This window comes from Aegilops tauschii, chromosome 1, assembly GCF_002575655.3.
Source record: "Aegilops tauschii subsp. strangulata cultivar AL8/78 chromosome 1, Aet v6.0, whole genome shotgun sequence".
Taxonomy (NCBI): Eukaryota; Viridiplantae; Streptophyta; class Magnoliopsida; order Poales; family Poaceae; genus Aegilops; species Aegilops tauschii.
In genome coordinates, this window is record NC_053035.3 from 59,891,152 (window position 1) to 59,918,797 (window position 27,646).

At 44.5% G+C, this 27,646-nt stretch overlaps 2 protein-coding genes across 2 annotated transcripts; both read left to right on the forward strand.

Moving 5' to 3' along the window:
- The first annotated feature begins 10,607 nt into the window (after window positions 1–10,607).
- LOC109736604 (jasmonate-induced oxygenase 1) lies at window positions 10,608–15,355 on the forward strand. The gene is made up of 3 exons (XM_020295819.4): window positions 10,608–11,164; window positions 11,275–11,611; window positions 14,895–15,355. Exons 1-3 carry the CDS (start codon window positions 10,680–10,682, stop codon window positions 15,147–15,149), a joined length of 1,077 nt encoding a protein of 358 aa, XP_020151408.1. The 5' UTR covers window positions 10,608–10,679; the 3' UTR covers window positions 15,150–15,355.
- A 787-nt stretch (window positions 15,356–16,142) lies between these two features.
- LOC141027543 (uncharacterized) lies at window positions 16,143–16,667 on the forward strand. The gene has a single exon (XM_073504613.1). It carries the CDS (start codon window positions 16,143–16,145, stop codon window positions 16,665–16,667), a length of 525 nt encoding a protein of 174 aa, XP_073360714.1.
- The last annotated feature ends 10,979 nt before the right edge of the window (window positions 16,668–27,646 follow it).

Below are 27,646 nucleotides of genomic sequence, written 5' to 3' on the forward strand. Positions count from 1 at the left end.
AATCAGATCATTCCTTATATGCCAAGCTCTTCAAAAGTGAAAGACAATCTTGGATCGACCAGAGATACTAGATTTATAGAGCATAGCCAACAACCAATCAGGGCGAGTGTTGATAAAAAAGATCTTCTTCTGGTAGCTCCCAAACTTTCGTGAAAGTCGTAAGCAAAGCATGTGTCTTTATACAAGACACTATGACATGAAAAATATACAATTAATTGAATCGTTAGACTATTGACGCCACAACCACACAAAACTCTAATCTTATGAGACACATTAGCCTTCCAAATAACATTCCACTGTTCCCCTTCTCAATCCGACCCACCACTACATTCACATTCGTCCTCATCCTGCATCTTGAGCTTAAGAGCATGTCACTATGAGAAACTGGTTTCTTTTTAGTTAAGAAGTGGGCCTATTCCTAAGTTGATGAACATGACATAACTCATTTTCATCTCCAAACTATACAAGGATTTCACTTTTGGTCTCTCAATTTTAAAAATAGATATACTAGACCCCTAACATTTCAAACTGAACACATTTGGTCATTCTCCCGACTTGAATCAGTCCATGACGTTGCGTGTTTTTGTTACTAAAACTGACACATGGAGGTCCAAATTGCATTCACTTCAGCTCCCCCCCCCCCCCCTCTCCATGAGATGCATGCCATAACAGACGACACATTTCAACACACAATTCACCAACACATACGTGATAACCGAGCTTACCTTGTTGTGCTGGCTCAGGGTGATCCAAGAGGAGGAGGAATATGGGTCCAACGTGAAGCATCGGGTGAGCATCGAACCAACGGAGGGCCAAGGAATTGAAGAACATGCATGGGAGGGAAGGCAAGCACCTCTTGGTGGCCACTCAAGCATATTGAGCATCGAACCAACAGAGGGCCAAGGAATTGAAGAACCGTTAGTTGTCCGAGAGGACATACTCAAACTTATGGGGTTGAGCAGGAGTGGTAGCACAACTAGTGTCGCAAGCCTGGCACAACAGTCGTGTTGTACCGTAGACCACATAGTTCGTCCAGGTGGCGGTGGAGTTGGAGGCATCCGTCTCTGTTCTCGATACCACATAGTCCGACCATGTGGCGGAGGAGTTGGAGGCATCCACCTTGGTTCTCGATGTGTGTGTCTCGTTGTAGAATTGGCTGAGTGCAACATGCACTTGCACACTCGATCTCAAGGTGGTCTTTCGGTGTAGGGACACCACCGACTAGAGGGTGGTGCGCGTGGACAATAAGCGCCTGCAACATTGGTGATGCCAGCACCTCAATAATCACAACATGATCAAAGAAGGTAACGATACTCGCCGATTGGAGGTGGCACATGGTGGCTAGCCTCGGTGCCGGCGTTGGGGTCTATGGTTGGAGGGAGGTGCACCAGAGGATTTTGGCATGAAGTCAAGCTTGACAAAAAGGAAAAGAAGGACCGATGTGGGTGTGAACAATCTTACCGCTAGCATCAACCTCTGGTACCTCATGCAGGTCAACAACGTTAACTCGTCGAATGCCCACCACAGATAGCAACACCAAGATGGAGTACCTCACGCCAAGTGCTCGATGAAATACCCATTTCAGAAGGAAGAGGATAACACATAATAAGAAGGTGAGCGGGATACCAATTTGGACGCCAAGTGTCATTAAGTCTGAAACCACACCACTTCATAAAACTGCCTCTTCTCACAACATGGTTAAAAGTATTTGGTTTGAATAGTTGCACTAATTTAGTTGGTATTAAGGTTTTTTGGACGGTATTAAAGTTGAGAGACTAGAAATGAACTCCTCTTGTAGTTTCTTTTTAAGGGAATTTGCTGCTTTATTTATTCACCTCGGCTGTAGTCTGAGTTCAAAACGTCCATGATACAACCCGGAGGAACATGTAACCAAGTTTCAGAAGCTTTATTTAAACAACCATCCGTAGCTAAATTATGAGCTGCCAAATTGGTAGATCGCCTCACCCATCTGAACTCGTGTGTAGTTGAGAGACCAAAATTATACTCCTTTCATCCCGAATTAGTTGATTCAGATTTGTCTAGATATGACATTACCGTAAATAAAGTGATTAAATAAGGAAAACCGGCTGCAGTTTGAATCAATAATCTTTATAGCTTTAGGCTGGTCATTAGCGGGAAGTAAAACTTAGACTAATAACATGTATATGTTACAAGTCTATATTACTATTTTTTTTCTTTAGAACACAGTACGGACGCATACACTCATATGTATGTGTACACTCACCTCTATGAAGACACACAGATATCATCTTGAAATTGATAAAGTCACCACAAGCGCCTTTTAGTCGTCGGAGACGTCTCCTATCACTGAACGCGCATCGCCGGAAATTATGAAACAAATTTAGTAAAATACGACCACCGGGACTTGAACCCTGGTGGGTTAGGGATATCACTGTCCTCCTAACCATCCAATCACAAATTGATTACTGCCTCCATAATGTGTAGTAACATGTGTGGAGTCAATGTAAGCCTTTGTTTATTTAGACGTAAATTATTTTGTCTTGGGATGCGTTATGTTAGAGTAACATATTATGTTATAAGAAACACCTCTCTACTCATTAAATACTAGCTAGAGAAGCAATTGCGAACCAACCTGTGGTTGAGATGGTTAGGTGGACAGTGGTATCCCAGCCCACCAGGATTCAAGTCCTGGTGCTCGCATTTATCCTGAATTTATCTCAGAATTTCCGGCGATACACTTTTAGTGAGAGGAGACGTTCCCGTCGACTACGAGGCGTCTACGACGACTTTGTAAAATCTCAAGATGATATGCCGGCTCAGTCTCTCGGAGATGCTCATAGAGGTAGGGTGTACGTGTGTGCATTCATAGGGGGGAGTGTATGCACGTTTATATGAGCGCTTGCGTCTGTACCGTGTTAAAAGAAGCTACATAAGCAATTATTTTGGGTTACGTTATGTTACTACTCCCCGGCTTCCACGCCGATCAGCAACACTTGCATAAACTATGTACTCCTAGTTATTTTAGGTAATATTATCGGTAGTCACAGAACTTGCACTCGATGTTCAGTTTAGTGCTGAAACTTTAAAAATATGGATTTGTGGACATTCAACTTGCGTTCTTGTGCAAATACATATTCTGTGCGCCAGCCCAGCGGAGGCCTACCTGTCAATGTTTGGGAGTGCACAAGGCATTGGCTGACCCTCCCATGCTGGATTTTTTTAGAAAACTCTTTGCAGTTTATTTAATTACACGCAAAAGGCCTCATGTATAATGAAAAAAGATGCGCCAGATGAGGTTCGCCAGGACCTATTAATAAAACACTCGGACATGCATCCATCTCACCAGTCCCGGTTGACATGAACATGCACAACAAAACATTATTTAATTACACGGAATAGGTTGTCAAGTTTGTGTCGGTCAATTACTTAAAGATGCTCATATGTCTAATGGGTAATTTAAGGGTGAGGCCACTAATCAGTAGGATACTAACAACAAGTTAGGCTAATCCATATAGGGCCCATTGGGTCAACCAGGAGTTCGTAACCCGAGCGCATGGATAATTTTGTAGAAAAAAAGAGCGTAGGAGCTAACCACGACACCAAGTACCTGTTAGGGCATCTACAACAGGGGCGCTAAGGATGAGCGCGAGGGTTTAATTCCAGGTAGTTACGTGCTATTCCCATCTGAATCCAGGATGAGCGCTGCTATACACACGATCTTTTTCACCCGATCTTTGCACGATGTGGCAAATCCAACCATCCATGTGTATAGCAAAGTGGAGCACACTCATTAGATTGATCATCGTCTGAACATCGGCCATATAGTATCGGGCATCCAGTAGTTCCGATCCTGGATTCCGGCTGGCGTCGATGCAAAAATAGTCCCCGGGCGCCCCGACTTTTTCTCTCACAGGCTACCTAATATTTTTTTTTCTTCAACTCCGTCTAGCGCCTCGTTGGAAGTAGGGACTCTTTTTTTTTTTTGCGCATAGTTTGGAAGTAGGGACTCTAACACGAACGCTACCCTAAACTTTGTACAATTATTTTTCCCTAAGCACCTATGCAAGCAATTAGCATTTTAGATGCCCTTAGTGACTATAAAGAGAAACCCTGATCAGTTTTATATTTTAGCCACAACAACTACTTGTATTTATGTTTTTTCCCAGGCCGAATATTTTATAACTTATTTTTTTTGATAGACTAAATAATTAGACAATAAAAATATTTGAATTCAAAATTTATTTTGACATTTTATGCCAAAAAAGTGGAATTTCCTAGGTATTATGAAACTCGGATTTTTTTTCTGGCCGCTAAGTTTTGTACGTTGTGGGTTAAGCATTATATATTTTGATGCGGTTTTTTCTGTTGATTTTTTTTGGCGAAAAAAGCTCAGATTTTTTAGAACTCGGGAAAAAAAATAGTGTAACAAAACTGTAGCCAATATATATGTGCACGAACATATAGTTGGTGGAGTCATTGGCTAGCACGCTTATTGTAAACGAGGTTATGGGTTTGATTCACCCCAGCCCCTTTTTTATTCTCCCACCATTAGTCCTAACAGGTGGGACCCACACATATTATTAAGGGGCTTCTGTTTAATTAAATATAGAATGAGGGATGCTTCTGCAAAAGAATAAACGAGAGCATGGCACCGAGCGGTTCCAGTCAGCGCGGGATAATATGTGTTGGTGTCACAACTTGTCCTGAATGTTCACTTTGGTGCTACAAGTTGTGAGATACGTCAAAGTGGTGGAAAAACTTGGCTCAATCATTCGCATACGATGCTTTTCTCAGTTTCGTACGAATCAAGCGCTGACTAAGCAAGACAGCGTGGCGCGGGTCCCATTGGCAGTGACCAGAGGCCGTGGGCTGGTGCGTTTGACATGAGTTTTCTCAGAAACCCCCTCAGATTTCACGTTTTTGACAAATAAGCCCCCGGGTTGGATGTACACAGGTGGCCTTTCCTTATAACTGACAGACAAACAACAAAATATCTTGTTTTAACAGAAGAGAGCTTTCAAAGTTGTTCAGAACTTGCATAGTAGCCCACTGGCTACAAACAAAACAGTACCACCTACAGATTCTTGGTTCGAGTCCCAGAACCACCATTTTTTTTATTTCTCATACTGTTAAAATTGTTCTAAATAGAATTTGCATAGCAAGGTTTCTGCACAACAGTTTCACAGAAATCATAGAGCAGAATATAGCATCATATAAAAAACTCCACATTTTTATTTCTCATACTGTTAAAATCGTTCTAAATAGAATTTGCAAAACAGTTTCACAGAAATCATGGAGCAGAATATAGCATCATATCAAAAACTCCACAGGAAGCATTTCTATATGAAATGAAGTAAAATTTCAGAAAAGAAAACAGTTTCACAGAAATCATAGAGCACAGGATAACATCATATCATCTTCACACTAATCATAGTGCAAAGGATAGCATCATATCATCTTTAGAGAAGTCATACATGAACTAATTTAGAGAGGATAGCATCATATCCATTTGAGCATCCTACCAAAAGATATGTTCAGCTCCTGACATGTTTCAACTTAAGCGAAGGGCTAATTTAGTTCTAACAATCCAAAAAACAAAAGTTCATACATGAACTTGATTGCATTTTTTTCCAGTTCATTCATGAACTAATTTGATATGCAGCTTGCTCTATAAGGTCTGGAAATCATCAAGCCACTCCTCTTGTGGTGCATTTTGTGTTACTGGGACCTCCTCGGCTCGCACATATGATCTAGGTCCATCTGGTGGAAACATGATGTTCCACAACCCAGCTCCTGGTCCCGTCCTACCTCCTATGTGACCTCTCCCAGTCCCGCTGGAACGACCTCTCCAAGTCCCTCTCCCACTAGTTGTCCCAATCCCTCTCCCATTTCCTCTCCCAAGTGCTCTGCCTACTCCTGTGACATTTCCCCTGCCTCTTCCAATTGCTCTCCTCTTTCTCCCTCTTGCATTTTCAGCTGCCTGGTAGCTTGCTTCAGGGACATCTTAAGGAATGTCTTCTGTCACCCCTCTTCTTCTAACCCTGCCTGTTGCCATTGTTGTGGTAACCCTGGGAGGGGGTATGCTATCTCTAGCATTTGCAACAAAAGCTGATTCTGGAAGAGGTCCATGATCCATAACTGGCACATATGCTCTCCTCTCCTAAGTATGAAACAATGCAGCAATTTTCAGATAGAGTTTTGCATGGTGAAATCAGAATTTAATGTTTTGTAGAAAAATCCTTACCATTTGTTGCATGAGAAACACCATTGACCCTGGTGTTTGAGTAGGATCCATGTGTGGGTGCACTGTATGTGGCATTATGTTCTTAAAAGAGTGCAAACAAAGTGTCAACGCTACGAGGTAGGGAGTAAAATTTAGAAAACATTATAGTAATTTTAGTTGCTTCCATCTTACTGAAATGATTGAAGGATCGTCATAATACTCTGCATCATCATCATCTCCATCATCTTCTGCAGGCTGAGGTGCATCCCTATTGTTCTCCTCCCACTTGTTGTGCCCTTTCTTATTGTGATCTGCTCTTCCACATAATGCATGGACACACCATGCTTTGACAGCCTCTTCCCTCCATCTTTCATCTGCTTCTCCTCTGGATCTTTCTTCCTATTCCTCCTTGGTCTTCCCATGACCTTAGTGTACACAGGTGGATATACATCAACTCCATACATCTTTCTCCAATGCTCCTTGTCTCTCACTGGCTTTATGTTAAATCCATAAGCATTTTTGTAAGAATCCACAGAGTAGCATTCATGTACTAGAGTTGCAGGATCTATTCTCTCCTCTCTAGCACAAGCTATTGCATGGTGACATGGAATTCCGGACAAGTCCCATCTTTTGCAGTCACATGTTTCCAGGTTCAAGTCCACAATGTAAGAATGGTTCATTGACACAACTTTGAAAACCTTCTGGCCAGCTCCAAATACCATGCAATTAGCAGCCCAGTCAGTAAATTTGTCAAGTTTTTTCTTAATCTTAGGGCACAATCTACCACTCCATTTCCTATCCAGGGCCACTTCCTTCTGCTTGTTGTAAATCCTTGCTGTTATCTTGTTGTTTATGTTATCCACCATAGATAAAATTGGTAATTCTCTTGCTGGCAATATCCAACTGTCATAAGAAGAAGAAAAAACATGTTAATGCAGTAAAATAGAAACTGAAAAAGGAATATTGCAAAATTACTATTGAAGCACAATACTAAATTAGAAGCTAACCTATTAAATACTTCAGACATGTTATTCAGTAGAATGTCACATTTTGGAAAAGGGTTAAAAAAGGCTTTAATCCATGTCTTTGGAGGCCATTTCTCTACCCATTTGTATGCACCCACACTATCGGCCAACATCTTTTCCATAGCTTTCATGTATGTAGGATTGTTTGTGGCTCTTGCAATTGCCCAAAGATTGTTCTTCAACTGTTCCCCCTTGTGTAGCTTATGGAAATTCTGGTACATATGCCTGACACAGAACCTGTGTTCAGCATCTGGCCAAACCTTTGCTACTGCTGCAATGAGACCCTGAACATCACATACAAGATTGACTATCAGATCAATATATGGTTTACAAACTTCTAAATTAATAAAGTACATGTAAAGTGAATGAACTCAGGAGCATACCTTCTGCTTGTCACTCATTATTGTGTATGGAGAGGTGTTACATATGTTTAGATCATCCTTTAGGCTTGCCAAAAACCACTCCCAGCTGCTAGTAGACTCAACTTCCACAATCCCAAATGCTAGGGGGTAGATGCAGTCATTAGGGTCAATACCCACAGCTGTTAGCAAATTTCCTTTGTACCCGGTCTTAATGTGACATCCATCTACAAATATGATGGGTCTGCCTCCCAATAGCCATCCTCTCTTGCAAGCATCCAATGACCAGTATAGAGTTGAAAAGTGTTCTCTTGTCTGCTTAGTCTTGTCATAAAAAATTTCCTTTGTGCATAGGTAAAACTTGCTGCCAGGGTTTGTGGTCCTCAACTCCTCTCCATAATCCCACAAGTGCTTGAACTGGTCATCATCTTCACCTCTAATCTGCTTCACTGAATCTCTCCTAGCTCTTCCTAATTTGGTCCTAGTTGGTATGAGATTGTACTCTTGCTGAACCTTCTCCTCAAATTTCTTCAAAGGCATCTTCTCATTGTCCCTGAACTCATCTCTGAATTTTTTGGTTAAAAATGGAGCAGTTAGACCTTTAAGGTTCCATGACTTAGGGCAAGTGTGCTCATCACAATACTTCTTTATAATGAAACTGTTTTTCCTGCTGTCCTTCACTGCTTTCATGTACCATGGGCAAGCATTACTGCATATTGCTTCAACTGTAGTGCTTGTGTTTCTTGTCTTTTTTATTGCAACTCTGTTTCTTATGCTATAAGAAGTTATAGCATGTCTGAGCTCTTGCACACTACCAAACACCATTCCTAACTTAAATACAGGAGCATTCAGATCTGTCTCTGGATTGAAACCTTTGAAATGGTACTTCAACTTGTCCCTCTCTTCTTTGGATAACAAGATGTGAGGGTCATCTAGAGCATCCTCTGCTGGCTCTGTTTCATAGTCACATGTTGTAACTCTTTCTCTGTGATCATCCACTTCTTTGTCTACATGATCTTCAAATAAATCATCATCCCCATCCTCTACATCATAGTCACTGTCAAAAAATTCCTCATCAGTCTCAGAATCTACTGCAGGTTCTACGTCTTCTTCGTCAACATCATCATCAGCACATCCCGAAGATGATCCTTCACAAAACAATCCCCTTGCCCTCCTCTTACTCCTCTTACTTCGCACAGTTGCAACTTTAGGTGAGGTGGCTTGTTCTTTTCCCTTGTCTTTCCTTGGAGTTATGACCTTTGGCAATTCAGGAACCCCTTGAACTACAACATCATCTCGTACCAAATTGTTCAGTGTATCTCCATGGTCTATGATCAGCAATAAGTTCTTGTGTTGTGTACTAGCTGCTATCATTGCAAGGTTGTCAGCATCACATTTCATTTCTTTCATTCCTTCACTAAGTGTCCTTCCAGGCTGACACCAAAACACTTCATGTTGTCCACTATCTCTGTCATACCCCAGCTGCTTAAGAAAATCTTCAATCCACAATATAGACCATGTGTCACTATCACAGCTATCAAACCAATCAACTTGATAGTCCATGTATGTCCTGTTGCTGCCAGCTCCACAGAAAAATCCCTTGTGATGAATCTCAACAGTGAACAATCCATCAAAATCACCTACAGTGCATAAACATATTCGGATAACAAAGAACAGTCCATTACAATTATAATTCTGTTCAACAAGGCAATGCAAATATCTAGTTTTCAATTAACAGAGCAGACAACAAGCCCTGTCAAGTATTCAATTAAAAATGCACATGTTATTTACAGTTAACCTGCTCAAATATTCAGTTAAAACAGTGTCGAAAAATTCAGTTATAGCAGTGTCGAAAAATTCAGTTATAGCAGTGTCGAAAAATTCAGTTATATCAGTGTCGAAAAATTCTGTTAACATGTGTCGACAGATTCAGTTAACAAGTGTCGACAAATTCAGTTAAGTACAGATTGGCAAATACAATGTAGGGTTGTGCGCACATACACTGACTTGACTGAAGCACTCAGATTTTAACTAATATCCGATTTGTTCATGCAGAAAAGAAGGGGCCTTCTAAACCCGTGCTAAACCATAGAGACAAACGACACTACGGATGAATGCGAGGGGGGATTTTAACGTCACGCCATCTAAAAAGCATCCGCGGACGAAATCAACACAAAACTCAACATTCGTCGCCGGCGAACCAACCGATGGAAACCCTACAAAAAAACAGGGGCTACAGAGGGGGAAAGTTGGGGCTGTGCTCACTGTATACAGGGGCTGCCTCGCCGGGAGCTCGCCGGCGGGGTTCCATCGTCGTCGACGCCGCCGATCAGCGCGTCCTACAGATCACCGCCGCCGCCGCCTTCAAACGATCGACAGGAGGAAAGCTTGAGGCGAGGGAGTCGAACAAGCAAGTCAATAACGCAGAAAGGAAAGGCCACCTGTGTACAGCCAACCCGGGGGCTTATTTGTCAAAGACGTGAAATCTGAGGGGGTTTCTGAGATAACTCATGCCAAACGCATCAGCCCACGGCCTCTGATCACTGTCAATGGGACCCGCGCCACGCTTTCTTGCTTAGTCAGCGCTTGGTTCGTACGACACTGAGAAAAGCACCGTATGCGAACGATTGAGCCAAGTTTTTCCACCACTTTGACGTATCTCACAACTTGTAGCACCAAAGTGAACATTCACGACAAGTTGTGACACCAACAGTGTAATTGACTCTTCTAAATACGAGCAAGGTGACAGTATTAACGCAAGAATCCGTATTTTTAAAATTTTAGCACCAAACTGAACATTTAGCGCAAGTTCTGTGGCTCTTGACAATATTACTTTTTTTTGCGATGTGCATAAACTATGTAGCTAACCCAACGGATTAACGAACTGATTGATCTCAACTGCCACCTAACGAATTTGTAACTGAAACATGTAGTATACACTACCGCCCCAAGCACACGAAGACAAACAGGAGAAAAAGGTAGAGCTGGCGACCGATCCTATATATACAAGCGAACCCGGACGCCACAAGTACGACGAGAAGGCCGAGCGGCATTGCGGCAACGATCGAGCTTATTAGCCGGTGGCGCCCCATGGAAGCCGCAGGTTGGCCGGAGCCGGTGGTGCGGGTGCAGTCGCTGTCTGAGAGCGGCGCGGCCACCATCCCGGACCGCTACGTGAAGCCGGTGCACGACCGCCCGTCCGTCCACAACGGCACCACCAGCGGCAGCGTGAGCATCCCCGTCGTGGACCTCTCGTCGCCGGATGGGAGCGCGGCGACGGCGCGCGCGGTGTCGGAGGCTTGCCGGGAGTGGGGCTTCTTCCAGGCGGTGAACCACGGCGTGCCGCGTGAGCTCCTCCGCCGCGCGCGCGCCGCCTGGCGCGGGTTCTTCCGCCTCCCCGTGGAGGCCAAGCAGCGGTACGCCAACTCGCCGGCGACGTACGAAGGGTACGGCAGCCGGCTCGGCGTGGAGAGGGGCGCCGTCCTGGACTGGGGCGACTACTACTTCCTGCACCTCCGCCCGCCCAGCAGCCTCTCCGCCGCCGACAAGTGGCCCCGCCTCCCTCCCGACCTCCGGTAATCCACGCCCGTCCGTACATACATCCGTACCGTCACACTCTAGTCTAGTCAGCCAAGCCCGCCGGTGCAAGTGTGCTTAACCTCCATTACTTTTGGCGGGTCGTCAGGGACGCGACGGAGGAGTACGGGAGGGAGGTGGCCTCGCTGTGCGAGCGGCTTATGGCGGCGATGTCGGCGGGGCTGAGCGTCGGGCCGGGGAGGCTGCAGGAGGAGTTCGGCGGGGCGGAGGGCGCCGGGGTGTGCGTGCGGGTGAACTACTACCCGCGGTGCCCGCAGCCGGAGCTGACGCTGGGCCTCTCCTCGCACTCGGACCCCGGCGGCATGACGGTGCTGCTCGCCGACGAGCGCGTGAGGGGCCTCCAGGTGCGCGGCCGCGGCGGCGAGTGGGTCACCGTCGACCCCATCGCCGACGCCTTCATCGTCAACGTCGGGGACCAGATCCAGGTACCAACAGCTAAAAACCGAGCACACAACCACCATGCATGTTGCACACATGCATGCCGCTTTTATTTTGTTTTCTCTGCGATTTTAGCGGCCGGTAGTTAGGCACGTGTGGTGGCCACGAGCCGCCTGCGAGCGCTCATCCCAGCCGGAAAAATGCGCTCACGATGATCGATCGCCATTAGAGTGCTACACGTCACGGCAACGGCCGTGATCTGCTTTGATCTGTGCTAGTCCTATTTCATTTGCTGAAATGAAATATGATGCCGACGTCGTGGTAGCGGCGCTCCCATTACTGTGCCCAAGTCTCTCGCTAGGCTAGGGTAGGAGCGGTAGGTCAGGGATGCGTCACGTGTCCATTTCAAGCACGTGCCCGTTTTGCCGTTATCCTCCCATATCTATATCGCCGTGCGTGGCGAAAGGGAGTTGTCGTCGCCACGTACGTATACGGCAGTCCCTGGACGCCGCTGGCCGGGTTCTCCCGCTGACGCGCGGGCCTTATCACCCACCTGTCAGACAGCGGCATGACGTGTCGCTACGTATTACGTATCAAAAACTAATTACTGTACGTACCAACATAGGAATAGTATTAAAAAACTAATTAAAGCAGTGATGAGAGCAGCATCAGGTGTCAGCGTGATTAGTTTCGGGGGTCAACTTCCTCCGTCGGGTTAGCACAGCTATATACGAAGAATATGCATAAGGGCATGTACAATGCATAGCCTCAAGATGATGCCTCACAGGTCATGTAGGATCGGATATAACGTAAAGTAGGTTCGAATAGGGAAGCGGGATCCTCTTCAGGAGACGGGTGCTTGAGAAGAAAAAACAAAAGCTGAAAAGGTTGGAGTGAAGAGTAGAGATGCATGTGTACTAGAGTCTTTATTTTCTATTTTTTAATGAGACCCGCTAGTGATAGATTGTATTAGAGAAAAAAATTAATGTAGATGCTTCAAATTACTTTTTGTCATGGGGCATATGTATCCATATGCCATCATGTACATGCCCTAATAAAGTTTAGGATGTGTTCTCGGACACGAGCTTCCACGTGCTCTGCGGAGGTATGCATGACGACGTACGTTAGTTAGCTGTGGATTGGATCCATCCGACGGTCAAGCGTCACCTGCACCGGCTAGCCGTGCTATGCGGTTGGCTTACATAATATGCACGTGGGAGTCATGCAGTAGTAGAAAGTACTCCTAGTTGGAGTAATTTGGAATGAACAGTCGTACTGCTGCTAGTTGGAGTAAAAAGCAATGAAGCAGTTTTTAGGTTAATTAGACAAGCAGTTAGGTGAGATTAGTGGTTAAGGACGCGGGGTTACGCGATTACTTTGTGTAAGCAGATCGGCCGGACTGACAGGGCGTGGTGTGATCGGTCGACATGAATGCATAGATTCCCAATCGAAAGGAGAAAAGAGAGGGTACGTAGGGTACCGATCACGAGGCGGAGTCAGCAGCAGCGCACAGTACGGGACGGTATTCCTGATTAGGCATGCGCCAACGTGCAGCCGTGCAGTCATGTGATGTGGGCAGCAACGAACTACGTACGCTCACAATTATTTATTTAGTCCGTATAATATTTAGCCTGATCTTGACGTACCGACTCGCTCGCTCACTCACCGCTGCTTCGGTTTTCCCATGCTTTCCCGCCGTAATTTGCTCTTGACATGACACGTCGGGGTATATCACCTTTCCCCATCTCGCCTCCTTAATATTCTTTGAAACAAAGCCCATGCTTAATTCTCAGTTACGAAAAAAGAGCTACCCTCAAAAAAAAGTAAAGAAAAAGAGGTCGTGCTCGATCAGCTGATACGGCGTTGCTAAAACCGGCCGGATGCCCCGACCGACCGACCGACCGTGTTGGCTGGCTGGTCCAATGTGTGGATACAGCACGTACCAGTACGACACATCTCGTCGGGTTGTGCATGCAACACGAACACGGTCGCGTGCGTTTTACTGCCTTGTGTTGGACGATGGTGTCGTACCATGCACAGTTGAGCCACGCGGTACGTAGTACGGTACCGTGGTCCATCACTACGCGAGGAGGCATAAAACGGCCCTCTCGCTCGGCGTAGAGGCAGGCATATGTACATGTATTCAAGAAAACGAATCTGAACGAACCGGGCTGGATGTGGCCAAATTTTTGCCTGCGCGCGGTCCTACATCGAGATCCGTGCGTGCCGGTGAAACTCAGACAATCCATACTAGTTTCATTTAAGCTCCGTGGATCGAACTTATAGATATGGTGGGCTGTGTCTTGAGCTCGTCAAATAGTACAAGGTTGTGGAAATCAGAACTTAGATATGGATGGATCACATTCGTACTAGGTTGATTTGGATAAAATATAATGTTGTTTTTGGAAGATAAAAATCCATGGGTGGATTCATGGTATAGAAAGGGTCGATACATTGCGAAAATACTCATGTGATCCCGAGCTCTAGTGATCCTGAGCTCCAGCGAAAGTACTCATGGGCATATAATGTTGTTTCTTGGCAACAAACTTTAATGTTTTTTCTACATGCATGCAAAAAATTATTTTGCCCACACATCCACAAATGTTATTTCATCATGAAAATTTTGCATGCATGCAGACAAAACATCGTAGTTTCTTGCCAAAAGAAATCAGATTTTTTTTAAATATTTTTAGATTTTACTGTTCATCCGAGATCACTGAAGCTCGGGATCACATACTCACGTCCGAGATATATTGTCATAATAAACGAAACATCTCTCACATGGGTGAGGACCGATCGATGACATCTATCAAGAAGGTGGCGGCAATGAAGGCCGGGCGGATCTTGCAGGGAACGATACTGCATGAAAATACTAGGGCAAAGTGATAAATGGAGAAGCACGTGCCATTTGTCCCCTCAGATCTGACCTTGATCCACTGGCCACCAGCGCGGCATATGGGTGGGGTCCAGCCAGCCTCGCTAGCTGTCCGAGGATCCTGCAATCTGCATGCGCTGCTGCTCTGCTCTGCTGGCGCAGCACACGGACGCCACCGCCCATCTGCTGCTTTATTTTGGTCAGCAGAAGAAAGAACTGCACGTTTGTCACATGCCGCTGCCCGCTGGCTCCACCGACCAACCAGCCCGGCGAAGGACCATGGCGCTTACTGTTCCTTTGCCAGGCCGGTACACGGATCATCATTCCCGTCTTGAAAGCTTTGAAAAGTAGACGACGTTTTCCGATGGGTTTTTTGTCACGTCCACTCGATCTATTTATGCTCTTTTGTTGATTTATTTTATCGTTTGGATGTCGTGTGATATGGTGCAACGCAGGTGCTGACAAACGCGACGTACCGGAGCGTGGAGCACCGGGTGATGGTGAACGCGGACGCGGAGCGGCTGTCGGTGGCCATGTTCTACAACCCGAGGAGCGACCTGCCGCTGGCGCCCATGGCGGAGCTGGTGTCGCCCGGGGCGCCGGCGCTGTACAAGCCCATGACCTTCGACGAGTACCGCCTCTACATCCGGCGGAAGGGCCCCCGCGGGAAGAGCCAGGTCGAGTCGCTCAAGGCCCATGGAGACAGATGATGATGGCCACCTGTTCACCATCACGATGGAGCCTCCAATAAAAATGGCTAACTGGTGGCGAGTGTTTAATTAGAACGGTATACATCTCCAAACGAGGAGATGCGATGTTTGTACTACTAGCAATTTCTGGAACGCAGACGCCGGTGGCACTTTCTCCTTCTTGAAATAAATAAATAATATAAAAGGAGAAATATATAAGTCCAAAAGATGATGGACGGCGACGAGGAAAGAACTTGGCGAGACGCATCGATCCGTCCAGTTGATGCGAGAAACAAATATTCCCCATCTCAATCGCATGCACGTGAACACCATCGCTCCTAAAGCGTTTGTCAACGACATGCGCGTGCATCAGTCACATGGAGTGGTAGACATTCAAGAGCATGGGGACCGGATTATCCTGGTCAAACTGGTAGTTGCGGACTTAGTTCATGTTATCAGCATGTACGCCCCGCAAGTAGGCTACAATAAAAACACTAAGAGGGAGTTCTGAGAAGACCTGGAGGACATGGTTAGGAGTGTCCCGATAGAAAGAGACCTCAATGGCCACATGGGTACATCTAACACAGGTTTTGAAGAGGTGCACGAGGGCTTTGGCCATGGCATCAGGAATCAAGAAGGGAAAGATGTTTTAAGCTTTGTTCTAGCCTACGACATGATCGTAGCTAACACACTCTTTAAAAAGAGAGAATCACATCTAGTGGCTTTTAGTAGTGGTCAACATTCTAGCCAAATTGATTTCATCCTCTGGAGAAGAGAAGACGGGCATGCGTGCCTAGATTGTAAGGTGATACCTGAAAAGTGTATTGTCCCCCAGCATAAGTTGTGGTGGCTGACTTTCGCTTTCGGATTCATGTCCAGCGGGATAAGCGAGTCAAAGTCGCTAGAATGAAGTGGTGAAAGCTCAAGGGGGAGGTACCTCCGGCGTTCAAAGAGAGGGTCATTAAGGACGGCCTTTGGGGGGAAGGAGGTGATCCAGACAATATGTGGACGAAGATGGCAACTTGCATTCGTAAGGTGGCCTCAGAGAAGTGTGGAGTGTCCAAGGAAAGTAGAAGCGAAACTAAAGATACCTGGTGGTGGAATGATGATATTCAAAAGGTTATTAAGGAGAAGAAAGATTGTTTTAGACGCCTATACCTGGATAGGAGTGCAGACAACATCGAGAAGTACAAGATGGAGAAGAAGGCTGCAAAGCGAGCTGTGAGTGAAGTAAGGGGTCGGACGTATAAGGATGTCTACCAGCGGTTAGACACGAAGAAAGGCGAAAGGGACATCTATAAGATGGCCAAGATCCGAGAGAGCAAGACAAGGGATGTTGATCAAGTCAAATGTATCAAGGACGGAGCAAACCAGCTCCTGGTGAAGGACGAGGAGATTAAGCATAGATGGCAGGAGTACTTCGATAAGTTGTTCAATGGGGAGAATGAGATCTCTACCATTGACATGGACGACTCCTTTGATGATACCAACAGGCGTTTTGTGCGGCGAATCCGGAGTATGAGGTCAAGGAGACCTTAAAAAGGATGAAAGGAGGCAAGGTGATGGACCCTGATTGTATCTCCATTGAGGTGTGGAGAGGCCTCGGAGACATAGCTATAGTATGGCTAACTAAGCTTTTCAACCTTATTTTTCGGGCAAATAAGATGCCAGAAGAATGAAGACAGAGCACAATACCAATCTTCAAGAACAAGGGGGATGTTCAAAGTTGTACTAATTACCGTGGAATTAAGTTGATGAACCATACTGAAGGAAATACGCCCTAAAGGCAATAATAAAGTTGTTATTTTATATTTCCTTATATCATGACAAATGTTTATTATTCATGCTAGAATTGTATTAACCGGAAACTTGATGCATGTGTGGATACATAGACAAAACACTGTGTCCCTGGTAAGCCTCTACTAGACTGGCTCGTTAATCAAAGATGGTTAAGTTTCCTAACCATAGACATGTGTTGTCATTTGATGAACGGGATCACATTATTAGGAGAATGATGTGATGGACAAGACCCATCCGTTAGCATAGCATATTGATCGTTCAATTTTATTGCTATTGTTTTCTTCATATCAAATACATATTCCTTTGACTATGAGATTATGCAACTCCCGGATACCGGAGGAATGCCTTGTGTGCTATCAAACGTCACAACGTAACTGGGTGATTATAAAGATGCTCTACAGGTATCTCCGAAGGTGTTTGTTGGGTTGGAATAGATCGAGATTTGGATTTGTCACTCCGAGTATCGGAGAGGTATCTCTGGGCCCTCTCGGTAATGCACATCATAAGAAGTCTTGCAAGCAAAGTGGCTAATGAGTTAGTTGCGGCATGATGTATTACGGAACGAGTAAAGAGACTTGCCGGTAACGATATTGAACTAGGTATGTGGATACCGACGATCGAATCTCGGGCAAGTAACATACCGATGGACAAAGGGAATTACGTATGTTGTCATAAGGTTCGACCGATAAAGATCTTCGTAGATTATGTAGGAGCCAATATGGGCATCTAGGTTCCGCTATTGGTTATTGACCGGAGAAGTGTCTCGGTCATGTCTACATAGTTCTCGAACCCGTAGGGTCCGCACGCTTAACGTTTCGTTGATGATATAGTACTATATGAGTAATGTATGTTGGTAACCGAATGTTGTTCGGAATCCCGGATGTGAACATGGGCATGATGAGGAGCTCCGGAGGTAAAAATTGATATTTGGGATAATAGTGTTTGGTCTCTGGAAGGGTTCCGGAGTTCACCGGAAGGGGTTCCGGATGTTTCCCGAAATGTTTGGGTACGAGAACACTTTATTTGGGCCAAAGGGGAAAGCCCACAAGGCTTTTGGAAAGTGCAAAAGGGAGTTTTGCGGAGACCAGAGGCTAGACGCCAGAAACCCTAGCGTCTAGGGGGTAGACGCCGGGAACCTTGGCGTCTAGCCCTGGAGTCCAAGTAGGACTATTGCCTTTCGGGCAAAACCTACTTTGAGAAGGCTTTTACTCCAAGTTTCGACCCCAGGGCTCAACATATAAAGACAGGGGCAGAGCTAGCACCCAAGACACATCAAGAATCACCAAGCCGTGTGCCGGCAACCCCGTCCCCTCTAGGTTATCCTCCGTCATTGTTTCCGTTGTGCTTGGCGAAGCCCTGCGGAGATTGTTCTTCACCAACACCATCACCACGTCGTCGTGCTGCCGGAACTCATCTACTACTTTGCCCGTCTTGCTGGATCAAGAAGGCGAGGAGGTCATCGATCTGAACGTGTGCTGGACGTAGGGATGGCAATGGGGACAATCGCCTATGGGGATACCTACAACATTCCCATCCCCATATATTCCCTATCATCCCATCCCCATCACCGTTTACATGACTGGGGATGAAATTTCCCCATACCCATGCCCCACTGGGGAACGGGGCCCCATTAGGGTCCCCATCCCCATAAACAAATACTCATATACATAATATGACACCCTATAATCAACATACATACATGGTGTTGTCCTTGTCTTGCTAATGCCTATCTAGCTCGTATTGACTTCTTGGTCATGGTGGCAGCTGAGGTGAGGATGTGAGATAGGTTTAAGGTTTTTTTCAGAGCTTTTTTTTTGTTTTCGCAAGTTTGTTTGTGAATATTTTAAGGTTGACCGTAGTGTCACAGTTACTAACCGGGTCCTCGATGGATATCGGGTCTGGGGAATAGGATATCGTCCCCATCCCCGTTGTACCCTATGGGGAATAAATTAGTTTGGTAACATCCCCATGGGGATGTTTTTCGCCCATGCCCACCCCCTAATAGATGAAATCCCCACGGGTTTGGCGGGTATGGGGCCCCGTTGCCATCCCTAGCTGAATGTGGAGGTGTCGTATGTTCGGTACTTGATCGGGACGGATCGTGAAGGTGTACGACTACATCAACCGCGTTGTCAAATGCTTCCGCTTTTGGTTTACGAGGGTACGTAGACACACTCTCCCCCTCTCGTTGCTATTCATCTCCTTGATAGATCTTGCGTGAGTGTAGGAAAATTTTGAAATTGCATGCTATGTTTCCCAACAGTGGTATCAGAGCTAGGTCTATGCGTAGATGATATGCACGAGTAGAACACAAAGAGTTGTGGGCGGTGATCGTCATACTGCTTACCACCAATGTCTTATTTTGATTCGGCGGTATTGTTGGATGAAGCGGCCCAGACCAACCTTACATGACCACGTTCATGAGACCGGTTCCACCGACAGACATGCAACTAGTTTTGCATAAAGGTGGTTGGCGGGTGTCTGTTTCTCCTACTTTAGTTGAATCGAATTTGACTGCAGCCGGTCCTTGTTGAAGGTTAAAACAGCAAACTTGATAAATCACCATTGTGGTTTTGATGCGTAGGTAAGAACAGTTCTTACTAGAAGCCCGTAAACTTGCAACAACAAAGTAGAGGACGTCTAACTTGTTTTTGCAGGGCATGTTGTGATGTGATATGGTCAAGACATGATGTGATATAAGTTGTTGTATGAGATGATCATGTTTTGTAAAAGTTATCGGCAACTGGCAGGAGCCTTATGGTTGTCGCTTTATTGTATGAAATGACAATGCCATGTAATTGCTTTACTTTATCACTATGCGTTAGCGATAGTTGTAGAAGCAATAGTTGGCGAGACGACAACGACGCTACGATGGAGATCAAGGTGTCAAGCCGGTGACGATGGAAATCATGACGGTGCTTTGGAGACAAGCCTCCTCCCACTAGGTCACAAGCCCCCTCCCGCTAATGTAGACGCTTTGAACGTCTGGCAGACGCGGTCTGATGGCTACTATATAGTTCAGTGTGCCATGCTCTATGGCTTAGATTCGGGACTTCAAATACGTTTTGAACGTCATGGACCAAATGAGATGTTCCAGGAGTTTAAGTTAATATTTCAAGCAAATGCCTTAGTTGAGAGATATGAAGTCTACAACAAGTTCTATAGCTGCAAGATGGAGGAGAACAGTTCTGTCAGTGAACACATACTCTGAATGTCTGTGTATGATAACCACTTGACTCAACTGGGAGTTAATCTTCCGGATGATAGTGTTATTGACAGAGTTCTTCAATCACTGCCACCAAGCTACAAAGGCTTCATGATGAACTATAATATGCAAGGGATGGATAAGACCATTCCCGAGCTCTTCGCTATGCTTAAAGCTGCGGAGGTAGAAATCAAGAAAGAACATCAAGTGTTGATGGTTAACAAGACTACTAGTTTCAAGAAAAAGGGCAAAGGAAAGAAGGGGCACTTCAAGAAGAATGGCAAGCAAGTTGCCACTCCCGGGAAGAAGCCCAAGTCTGGACCCAAGCGTGAAACTGAGTGTTTCTACTGCGAAGGTACTGGTCACTGGAAGCGGAACTACCCCAAGTATTTGGCGGATAAGAAGGATGGTAAAGTGAACAAAGGTATATTTGATATACATGTTATTGATGTGTACCTTACTAGTGCTCATAGTAGCGCCTGGGTATTTGATACTTGTTCTGTTGCTCATATTTGCAACTCGAAATAGGGGCTACAAATTAAACGAAGATTGGCTAAGGACGAGGTGACGATGCGCGTCGGGAATGGTTCCAAGGTCAACGTGATCGCCGTCGGCACGCTACCTCTACATCTATCTTCGGGATTAGTTTTAGACCCGAGTAATTGTTATTTGGTGCCAACGTTGAGCATGAACATTATATCCGGATCTTGTTTGATGCTAGATGGATATTCGTTTAAATCAGAGAATAATGGTTGTTCTATTTATATGAGTAATATCTTTTATGGTCATGCACCCTTGAAGAGTGGTCTATTTTTGTTGAATCTCGATCGTGGTGATACACATATTCATAATATTGATGCCAAAAGATGCAAAGTTGATAATAATAGTGCAACATATTTGTGGCACTGCTGTTTAGGTCATATTGGTGTAAAGCGCATGAAAAAACTCCATGCGGATGGACTTTTGGAATCACTTGATTATGAATCATTTGATGCTTGCGAACCATGCCTGATGGCCAAGATGACTAAGGCTCCGTTCTCCGGAACAATGGAGCGAGCTACTGACTTATTGGAAATAATAGATACTGATGTATGCGGTCCGATGAGTGTTGAGGCTCGCGGCGGGTATCATTATTTTCTAACCTTCATAGATGATTTGAGCAGATATGAATATATTTACTTAATGAAACACAAGTCTGAAACATTTGAAAAGTTCAAAGAATTTTAGAGTGAAGTGGAGAATCATCGTAACAAGAAAATAAAGTTTCTACGATCTGATCGTGGAGGCGAATATTTGAGTTATGAGTTTGGCCTTCATTTAAAACAATGTGGAATAGTTTCACAACTCACGCCACCTGGAACACCACAACGTAATGGTGTGTCCAAACGTCGTAACCGTACTTTATTAGATATGGTGCGATCTATGATGTCTCTTACCGATTACCACTATCGTTTTGGGGTTATGCATTAGAGACAACTGCATTCACATTAAATAGGGCACCATCTAAATCCGTTGAGACGACACCGTATGAACTGTGGTTTGGCAAGAAACCTAAGCTGTCATTTCTTAAAGTTTGGGGCTGCGATGCTTATGTGAAAAAGCTTCAGCCTGATAAGCTCAAACTCGAATCGGAGAAGTGCGTTTTCATACGATACCCAAAATAAACTGTTGGGTACACCTTCTATCACAGATCCGAAGGCAAGATCTTTGTTGCTAAGAATGGATCCTTTCTAGAGAAGGAGTTTCTCTCGAAAGAAGTGAGTTGGAGAAAAGTAGAATTTGATGAGGTAATTGTACCTTCTCTCGAATTGGAAAGCAGCTCATCACAGAAAACCGTTCCCGTGATGCCTACACCAACTAGAGAAGAAGCTAATGATAATGATCATGAAACTTTGGATAAAGTTACTACCAAACCTCGTAGAGAGCACGTTCCGCAACAGAGTGGTACGGTAATCCTGCTCTGGAAGTCATGTTACTAGACCATGATGAACCTACAAACTATGAGGAATCGATGATGAGCCCAGATTCCGCAAAATGGCTTGAGGCCATGAAATCTGAGATAGGATCCATGTATGAGAACAAAGTATGGACTTTCACTACTAGAGAAAAGCTTACCAGTAGCGCTACTTTTTGTGCTACCAGTAGCGCGGGCACTAGCGCTACTGCTACGGCGCTACAACTATTTTGTAGCAGTAGCGCGTTTTTAGGCCAGCGCTACAGGTAAGTTCAAGTACTAGTAGCGCATTTTTAGCCAGCGGTACTGCTAACATTTATGTTTTTTTAGCATTTTGGCGATGTACATGTTTAAACAGATATATCTTTTATACAATAACAACTCATCATGAACTAGTCTGTTTAAATAGCATATTCATTACCACTTGTCATCACCACCAAAAAATGTTCGTCAATGAGACATCATATAACAAGTTGGTCACTAGTCATAATCATAACTCATCATCATCATCAACTCTAACACATTGTAGCACATAAATACACATTCTAGCTACGACCTACTCCTCTCATAGGACTTACTCTACCCTCTCTTAGGTAAAATATCATAAAACAAGATAGGCGTTGACTCTCCATTAAGGAAAATTGACTCTCCATAATAAAGAACGGAGATCATCCTGTCTCCAAGTCTTGGCCTACGCAGAATGTTGCTTCCAAGTAGCTCTCTACGATGGTTCAAACATTTTTTGAAATCATTTATTATCATGACTTCCTCGCTTATAGAAATCCGGTATGGACAAGAGTGATGTGGATACTGCGGCTGACCTGGCCGTGGTGGCCGTAAGCTCATAACATTAACGCGACCTCTCGGCAACATCAGATGAGGCACACAATCCATCGGGATTTTTTGTTCGAAAACATAGTAATAACTTTGTAGTTAGCAATGTAGTTTAGTTTTAGAAGAATTTATGCAAAAAGATGCACGGATGTCGTAATAGTAGAAAATCTTACCATGATATCTCCATTGATGTTACCGTAGTTCAACACGTGCACTAGTGGCACGTATTGACCATAATGTGGAGGAGTTTGATAATAGCTATTGTAATTCTCAAGATTAGTAAAAAATGCGATAAGACCATCTTGCTCCTTATAAGTTAATTGTGCTTCATCATTGTAGTAGTAGGTCTGTCTACCATTTTCCGTACATTTTTTGAAGAATGAAAATAAGCTGTAAATGGAAATAAGCTGTCAAATATTTTGAAATAAACAATATAAATTACTTAGTAAATATGTTTAAGAAACTCACACAGCGGTAGAACTGGAAGCGTGTCAACAAGGACCCAAATGGTCATATCATTTTCATCGATGTCATGATCACCAAGATCGAAGGTGAGAAGCATACCCTCATGAAAATCATACGGCTTGCAAAGGGCTTCCCAATTCAGGCAACCAAAATTGGATGAGTTCACAGAATTGTATAGATTTACAACAAAATCATAACCATGATGGGTCCTTAGTTGAATTATCTTTGTCTCCATTCTTTCATGATCTTCAAAACCCATCTTCTCCAAGACATAGCGTCTTGCATGGCATGGGATAAGCTAGTCGAATTGTAAAATACGGAAATTACACGTTGAAGAAGCAGAGAAGTCGTGCAAAAAATAACAAAAACACTTGTCGTCGTTGCGTACCGTTTCAACATTGAAGGTCTCTTGGAGCTTGATGCTGAAGCGCCGACCTTCTACCAGGTGAGGCCTGTCGCACAGACCGCGCTCATCTTCGCAGTACTCGCACATAGCGAATTCCCTTTCATCGTCAGACATTTCCTAATAGGCAATTAATAATCCATCATCGAATACATATATAGTAGTTTGTAGCAAAGATCATCATATAACAACTAAAACACCTAAAATTTGTAGTTTGTAGTAGTTTGTAGCAAAGATCATCATATAATCCATCATGAATACATATATAGTAGTTTGTAGCACAAACCGCGCTCATCTTTTGCATTTAATACGCAAATAACTAATAGGTAATTAATAATCCATCATTGAATACATATATAGTAGTTTGTAGCAAAGATCATCATATAATATCACTAATACATATCGAATAATAGCTCCTCTAGGTTCAGTGGGCCGCGGTGGACACCCAAAGAGAAGGAACCATCACCGGATCATAGCTCCGGTGAGATCTCCAAAGAATCTGCCAGGTATTGGAGAACCGACCGTTCGCCAACGTAACCAACTAGCGCTGGACGTGCGCGTTCTCCTCCGTGACATGGTGCTGTACCACCTGCGCGGGGGACTCAAGCCTCTCCACCGATGCAGGCCCACGTGACCGCCACCAAAGAAGCGCCGGGTCGACGACGGGCTGGCTCCTCACTAAGCTGCGCTCACCAGAAGGTAGCACAACCCAGTACCAGCCCGGCGGAGCCCAGTCCCGGACATGGCCCCTCGGCTCAACCAGGAGTCCTCCGCCGAGTCGACGACGAGGATGCGGGATAGGCATCATCGACGTCGAGAACAAAATGCTTAATTATGAAAACAAAATTAATAAACACTTAGAAAAATTTGGCATGACCTTTGCTAAAAACAGGACATATCGAGCGCCTGAAATTTGCCAGAACGTAAACGAATCGACATTTCTGGCAAAACATAGGCCACTCGGAAAAATATGACATGTTCAAAATATGACATGTCCAGTGCAAATTTGCATATAACAGGAAAAATTGCTTTAACTAAAAAAATTAACAACAATTGCTTTAACTAAAAAAATACCTAGAATTCTGTTAACTACACCTAAAACAACTAAAACACCTAAAATTCTGTTAACTACACCTAAAACAACTAAAACACCTAAAACTCTTTTAAATACACTTAAAACACCTAAATTCTATTAACTATATCTAATTAAAAACCTAGCTAAATTTCTGTCCTAACCTTAAAACCTAGCTAAATTTAAAAACCTAGGGTTCATACCTAATCTGTCCTAGCTAGGGTTCGATCATAACCTACATTATTCTAATAACCTACATTTTTTCAACTACATAGGATTCAAAATAACTACTCTAATAACTATAACTAGGGAGGGAGGGAGGAGGAGGAAGGAGGGAGGAGTACCTCTCAGTGGAGGAGGGCCGGCGCGGGAGGAGAGCCGGCGTGGGGGCCGGGGCGGCGGGCGGAGGAGGAGGCCGACGCGGGGGAGCTGGGCGGCCGGCGGGGAGGAGGGCCGGCGCGGGCGAGGGCGGCCGACGCAGGGAGGAGGGCCGGAGTGGGGGACGGTAGCGTGCGGGGGTCGACGGCGGCGCGCGGGGGATCGAGGGAGGAGTGTGGAGTGTGAGTGAGAGTGATGATGCCGGGCCGGGGGGCGCGCGGGGGGAGGTAGTGGGCTTAACAGCAGCGCGGGGAATGGGCCGGCGCTACTGCTAAGCCCACTAGTTGTAGCGCTGGTTGGGCGACAAGCGTTGCTAATATTTATTGATCAGATATTGTGGTGTGTTACACTTAGCAGTAGTGTTGGTTTAGATGACAAGTGCTGCTGCTAACTGATACCAGTAGCGCTCTTTCTAGCCAGCGCTACTACTAACTACTAGTAGCGTGGGGTCATAAACAAACGCTACTGGTAAACTTCTATCTATAAGCGTTTTCCTAGTAGTGTTTGGTTGACTTGCCCGATGATCGGCGAGCCATAGAGAATAAATGGATCTTCAAGAAGAAGACTGACGTTGATGGTAATATTACTGTCTACAAAGCTTGACTTGTCGCAAAAGGTTTTCGACAAGTTCAAGGATTTGACTACAATGAGACTTTCTCACCCGTAGCTATGCTTAAGTCTGTCCGAATCATGTTAGCAATTGCCGCATTTTATGATTATGAAATCTGGGAAATGGCCGTCAAAACTGTATTCCTTAAAGGATTTCTTAAAGAAGAGTTGTATATGATGCAACCAGAAGGTTTTGTCGATCCTAAAGGTGCTAACAAAGTGTGCGAACTCCAGCGATCCATTTATGGACTGGTGCAAGCATCTTGGAGTTGGAATATACACTTTGATGAGGTGATCAAAGCGTATGGTTTTATACAGACTTTTGGAGAAGCCTGTATTTACAAGAAAGTGAGTGGGAGCTCTGTAGCATTTCTAATATTATATGTGGATGGCATATTGTTGATTGGAAATGATATAGAATTTCTGGATAGCATAAAAGGATACTTGAATAAGAGTTTTTCAATGAAAGACCTCGGTGAAGCTGCTTATATATTAGGCACCAAGATCTATAGAGATAGATCAAGACGCTTAATTGGACTTTCACAAAGCACATACCTTGATAAAGTTTTGAAGAAGTTCAAAATGGATCAGCCAAAGAAAGGGTTCTTGCCTGTGTTACAAGGTGTGAAGTTGAGTCAGACTTAATGCCCGACCACTACAGAAGATAGAGAGAAAATGAAAGTCATTCCCTATGCCTCAGCCATAGGTTCTATCATGTATGATATGATGTGTACCATACCTGATGTGTGCCTTGCTATAAGTTTAGCAGGGAGGTACCAAAGTAATCCAGGAGTGAATCACTGGACAATGGTCAAGAACATCCTCAATTACTTGAAAAGGACTAAGGATCTGTTTATCGTTTATGGAGGTGACAAAGAGCTCATCGTAAATGGTTACGTCGATGCTAGCTTTGACACTGATCCGGATGACTCCAAGTCACAAACCGAATACGTATTTATATTGAATGGTGAAGATGTCAGCTGGTGCATTTTCAAGCAGAGTGTCATGGCAGGATCTACGTGTGAAGCGGAGTATATAGCTGCTTCGGAAGCAGCGAATGAAGGAGTCTGGATGAAGGAGTTCATATCTGATCTAGGTGTAATACCTAGTGCATCGGGTTCAATGAAAATATTTTGTGACAATACTGGAGCAATTGCTTTGGCGAAGGAATCCAGATTTCACAAAAGAACCAAACACATCAAGAGACGCTTCAACTCCATCCGTGATCAAGTCAACGAGGGAGACATAGAGATTTGCAAAAAAAATACGGATATGAATGTGGCAGACCCGTTGAAAAAGCCTCTTCCACGAGAAAAACATGATCAACACCAAGACTCCATGGGTGTTAGAATCATTACAATGTAATCTAGATTATTGACTCTAGTGCAAGTGGGAGACTCAAGGAAATATGCCCTAGAGGCAATAATAAAGTTGTTATTTTATATTTCCTTATATCATGACAAATGTTTATTATTCATGCTAGAATTGTATTAATCGGAAACTTCATACATGTGTGGATACATAGACAAAACACTGTGTCCCTAGTAAGCCTCTGCTAGACTTGCTCGTTAATCAAAGATGGTTAAGTTTCCTAACCATAGACATGTGTTGTCATTTGATGAACGGGATCACGTCATTAGGAGAATGATGTGATGGACAAGACCCATCCGTTAGCATAGCATATTGATCGTTCAATTTTATTGCTATTGGTTTCTTCATGTCAAATACATATTCCTTCGACTATGAGATTATGCAACTCCCGGATACAGGAGGAATGCCTTGTGTGCTATCAAACGTC

What these genes read in the sequence shown, in the direction of transcription:
- LOC141027543 (XM_073504613.1), top strand. Translation starts at nt 16,143, where the DNA reads ATGGCAACTTGCATTCGTAAGGTGGCCTCAGAGAAGTGTGGAGTGTCC.
- LOC109736604 (XM_020295819.4), top strand. Translation starts at nt 10,680, where the DNA reads ATGGAAGCCGCAGGTTGGCCGGAGCCGGTGGTGCGGGTGCAGTCGCTG. An exon ending in CGCCTCCCTCCCGACCTCCG is followed by an intron (nt 11,165 to 11,274) that starts GTAATCCACGCC and finishes GCGGGTCGTCAG; the next exon opens with GGACGCGACGGAGGAGTACG. An exon ending in ACGTCGGGGACCAGATCCAG is followed by an intron (nt 11,612 to 14,894) that starts GTACCAACAGCT and finishes GGTGCAACGCAG; the next exon opens with GTGCTGACAAACGCGACGTA.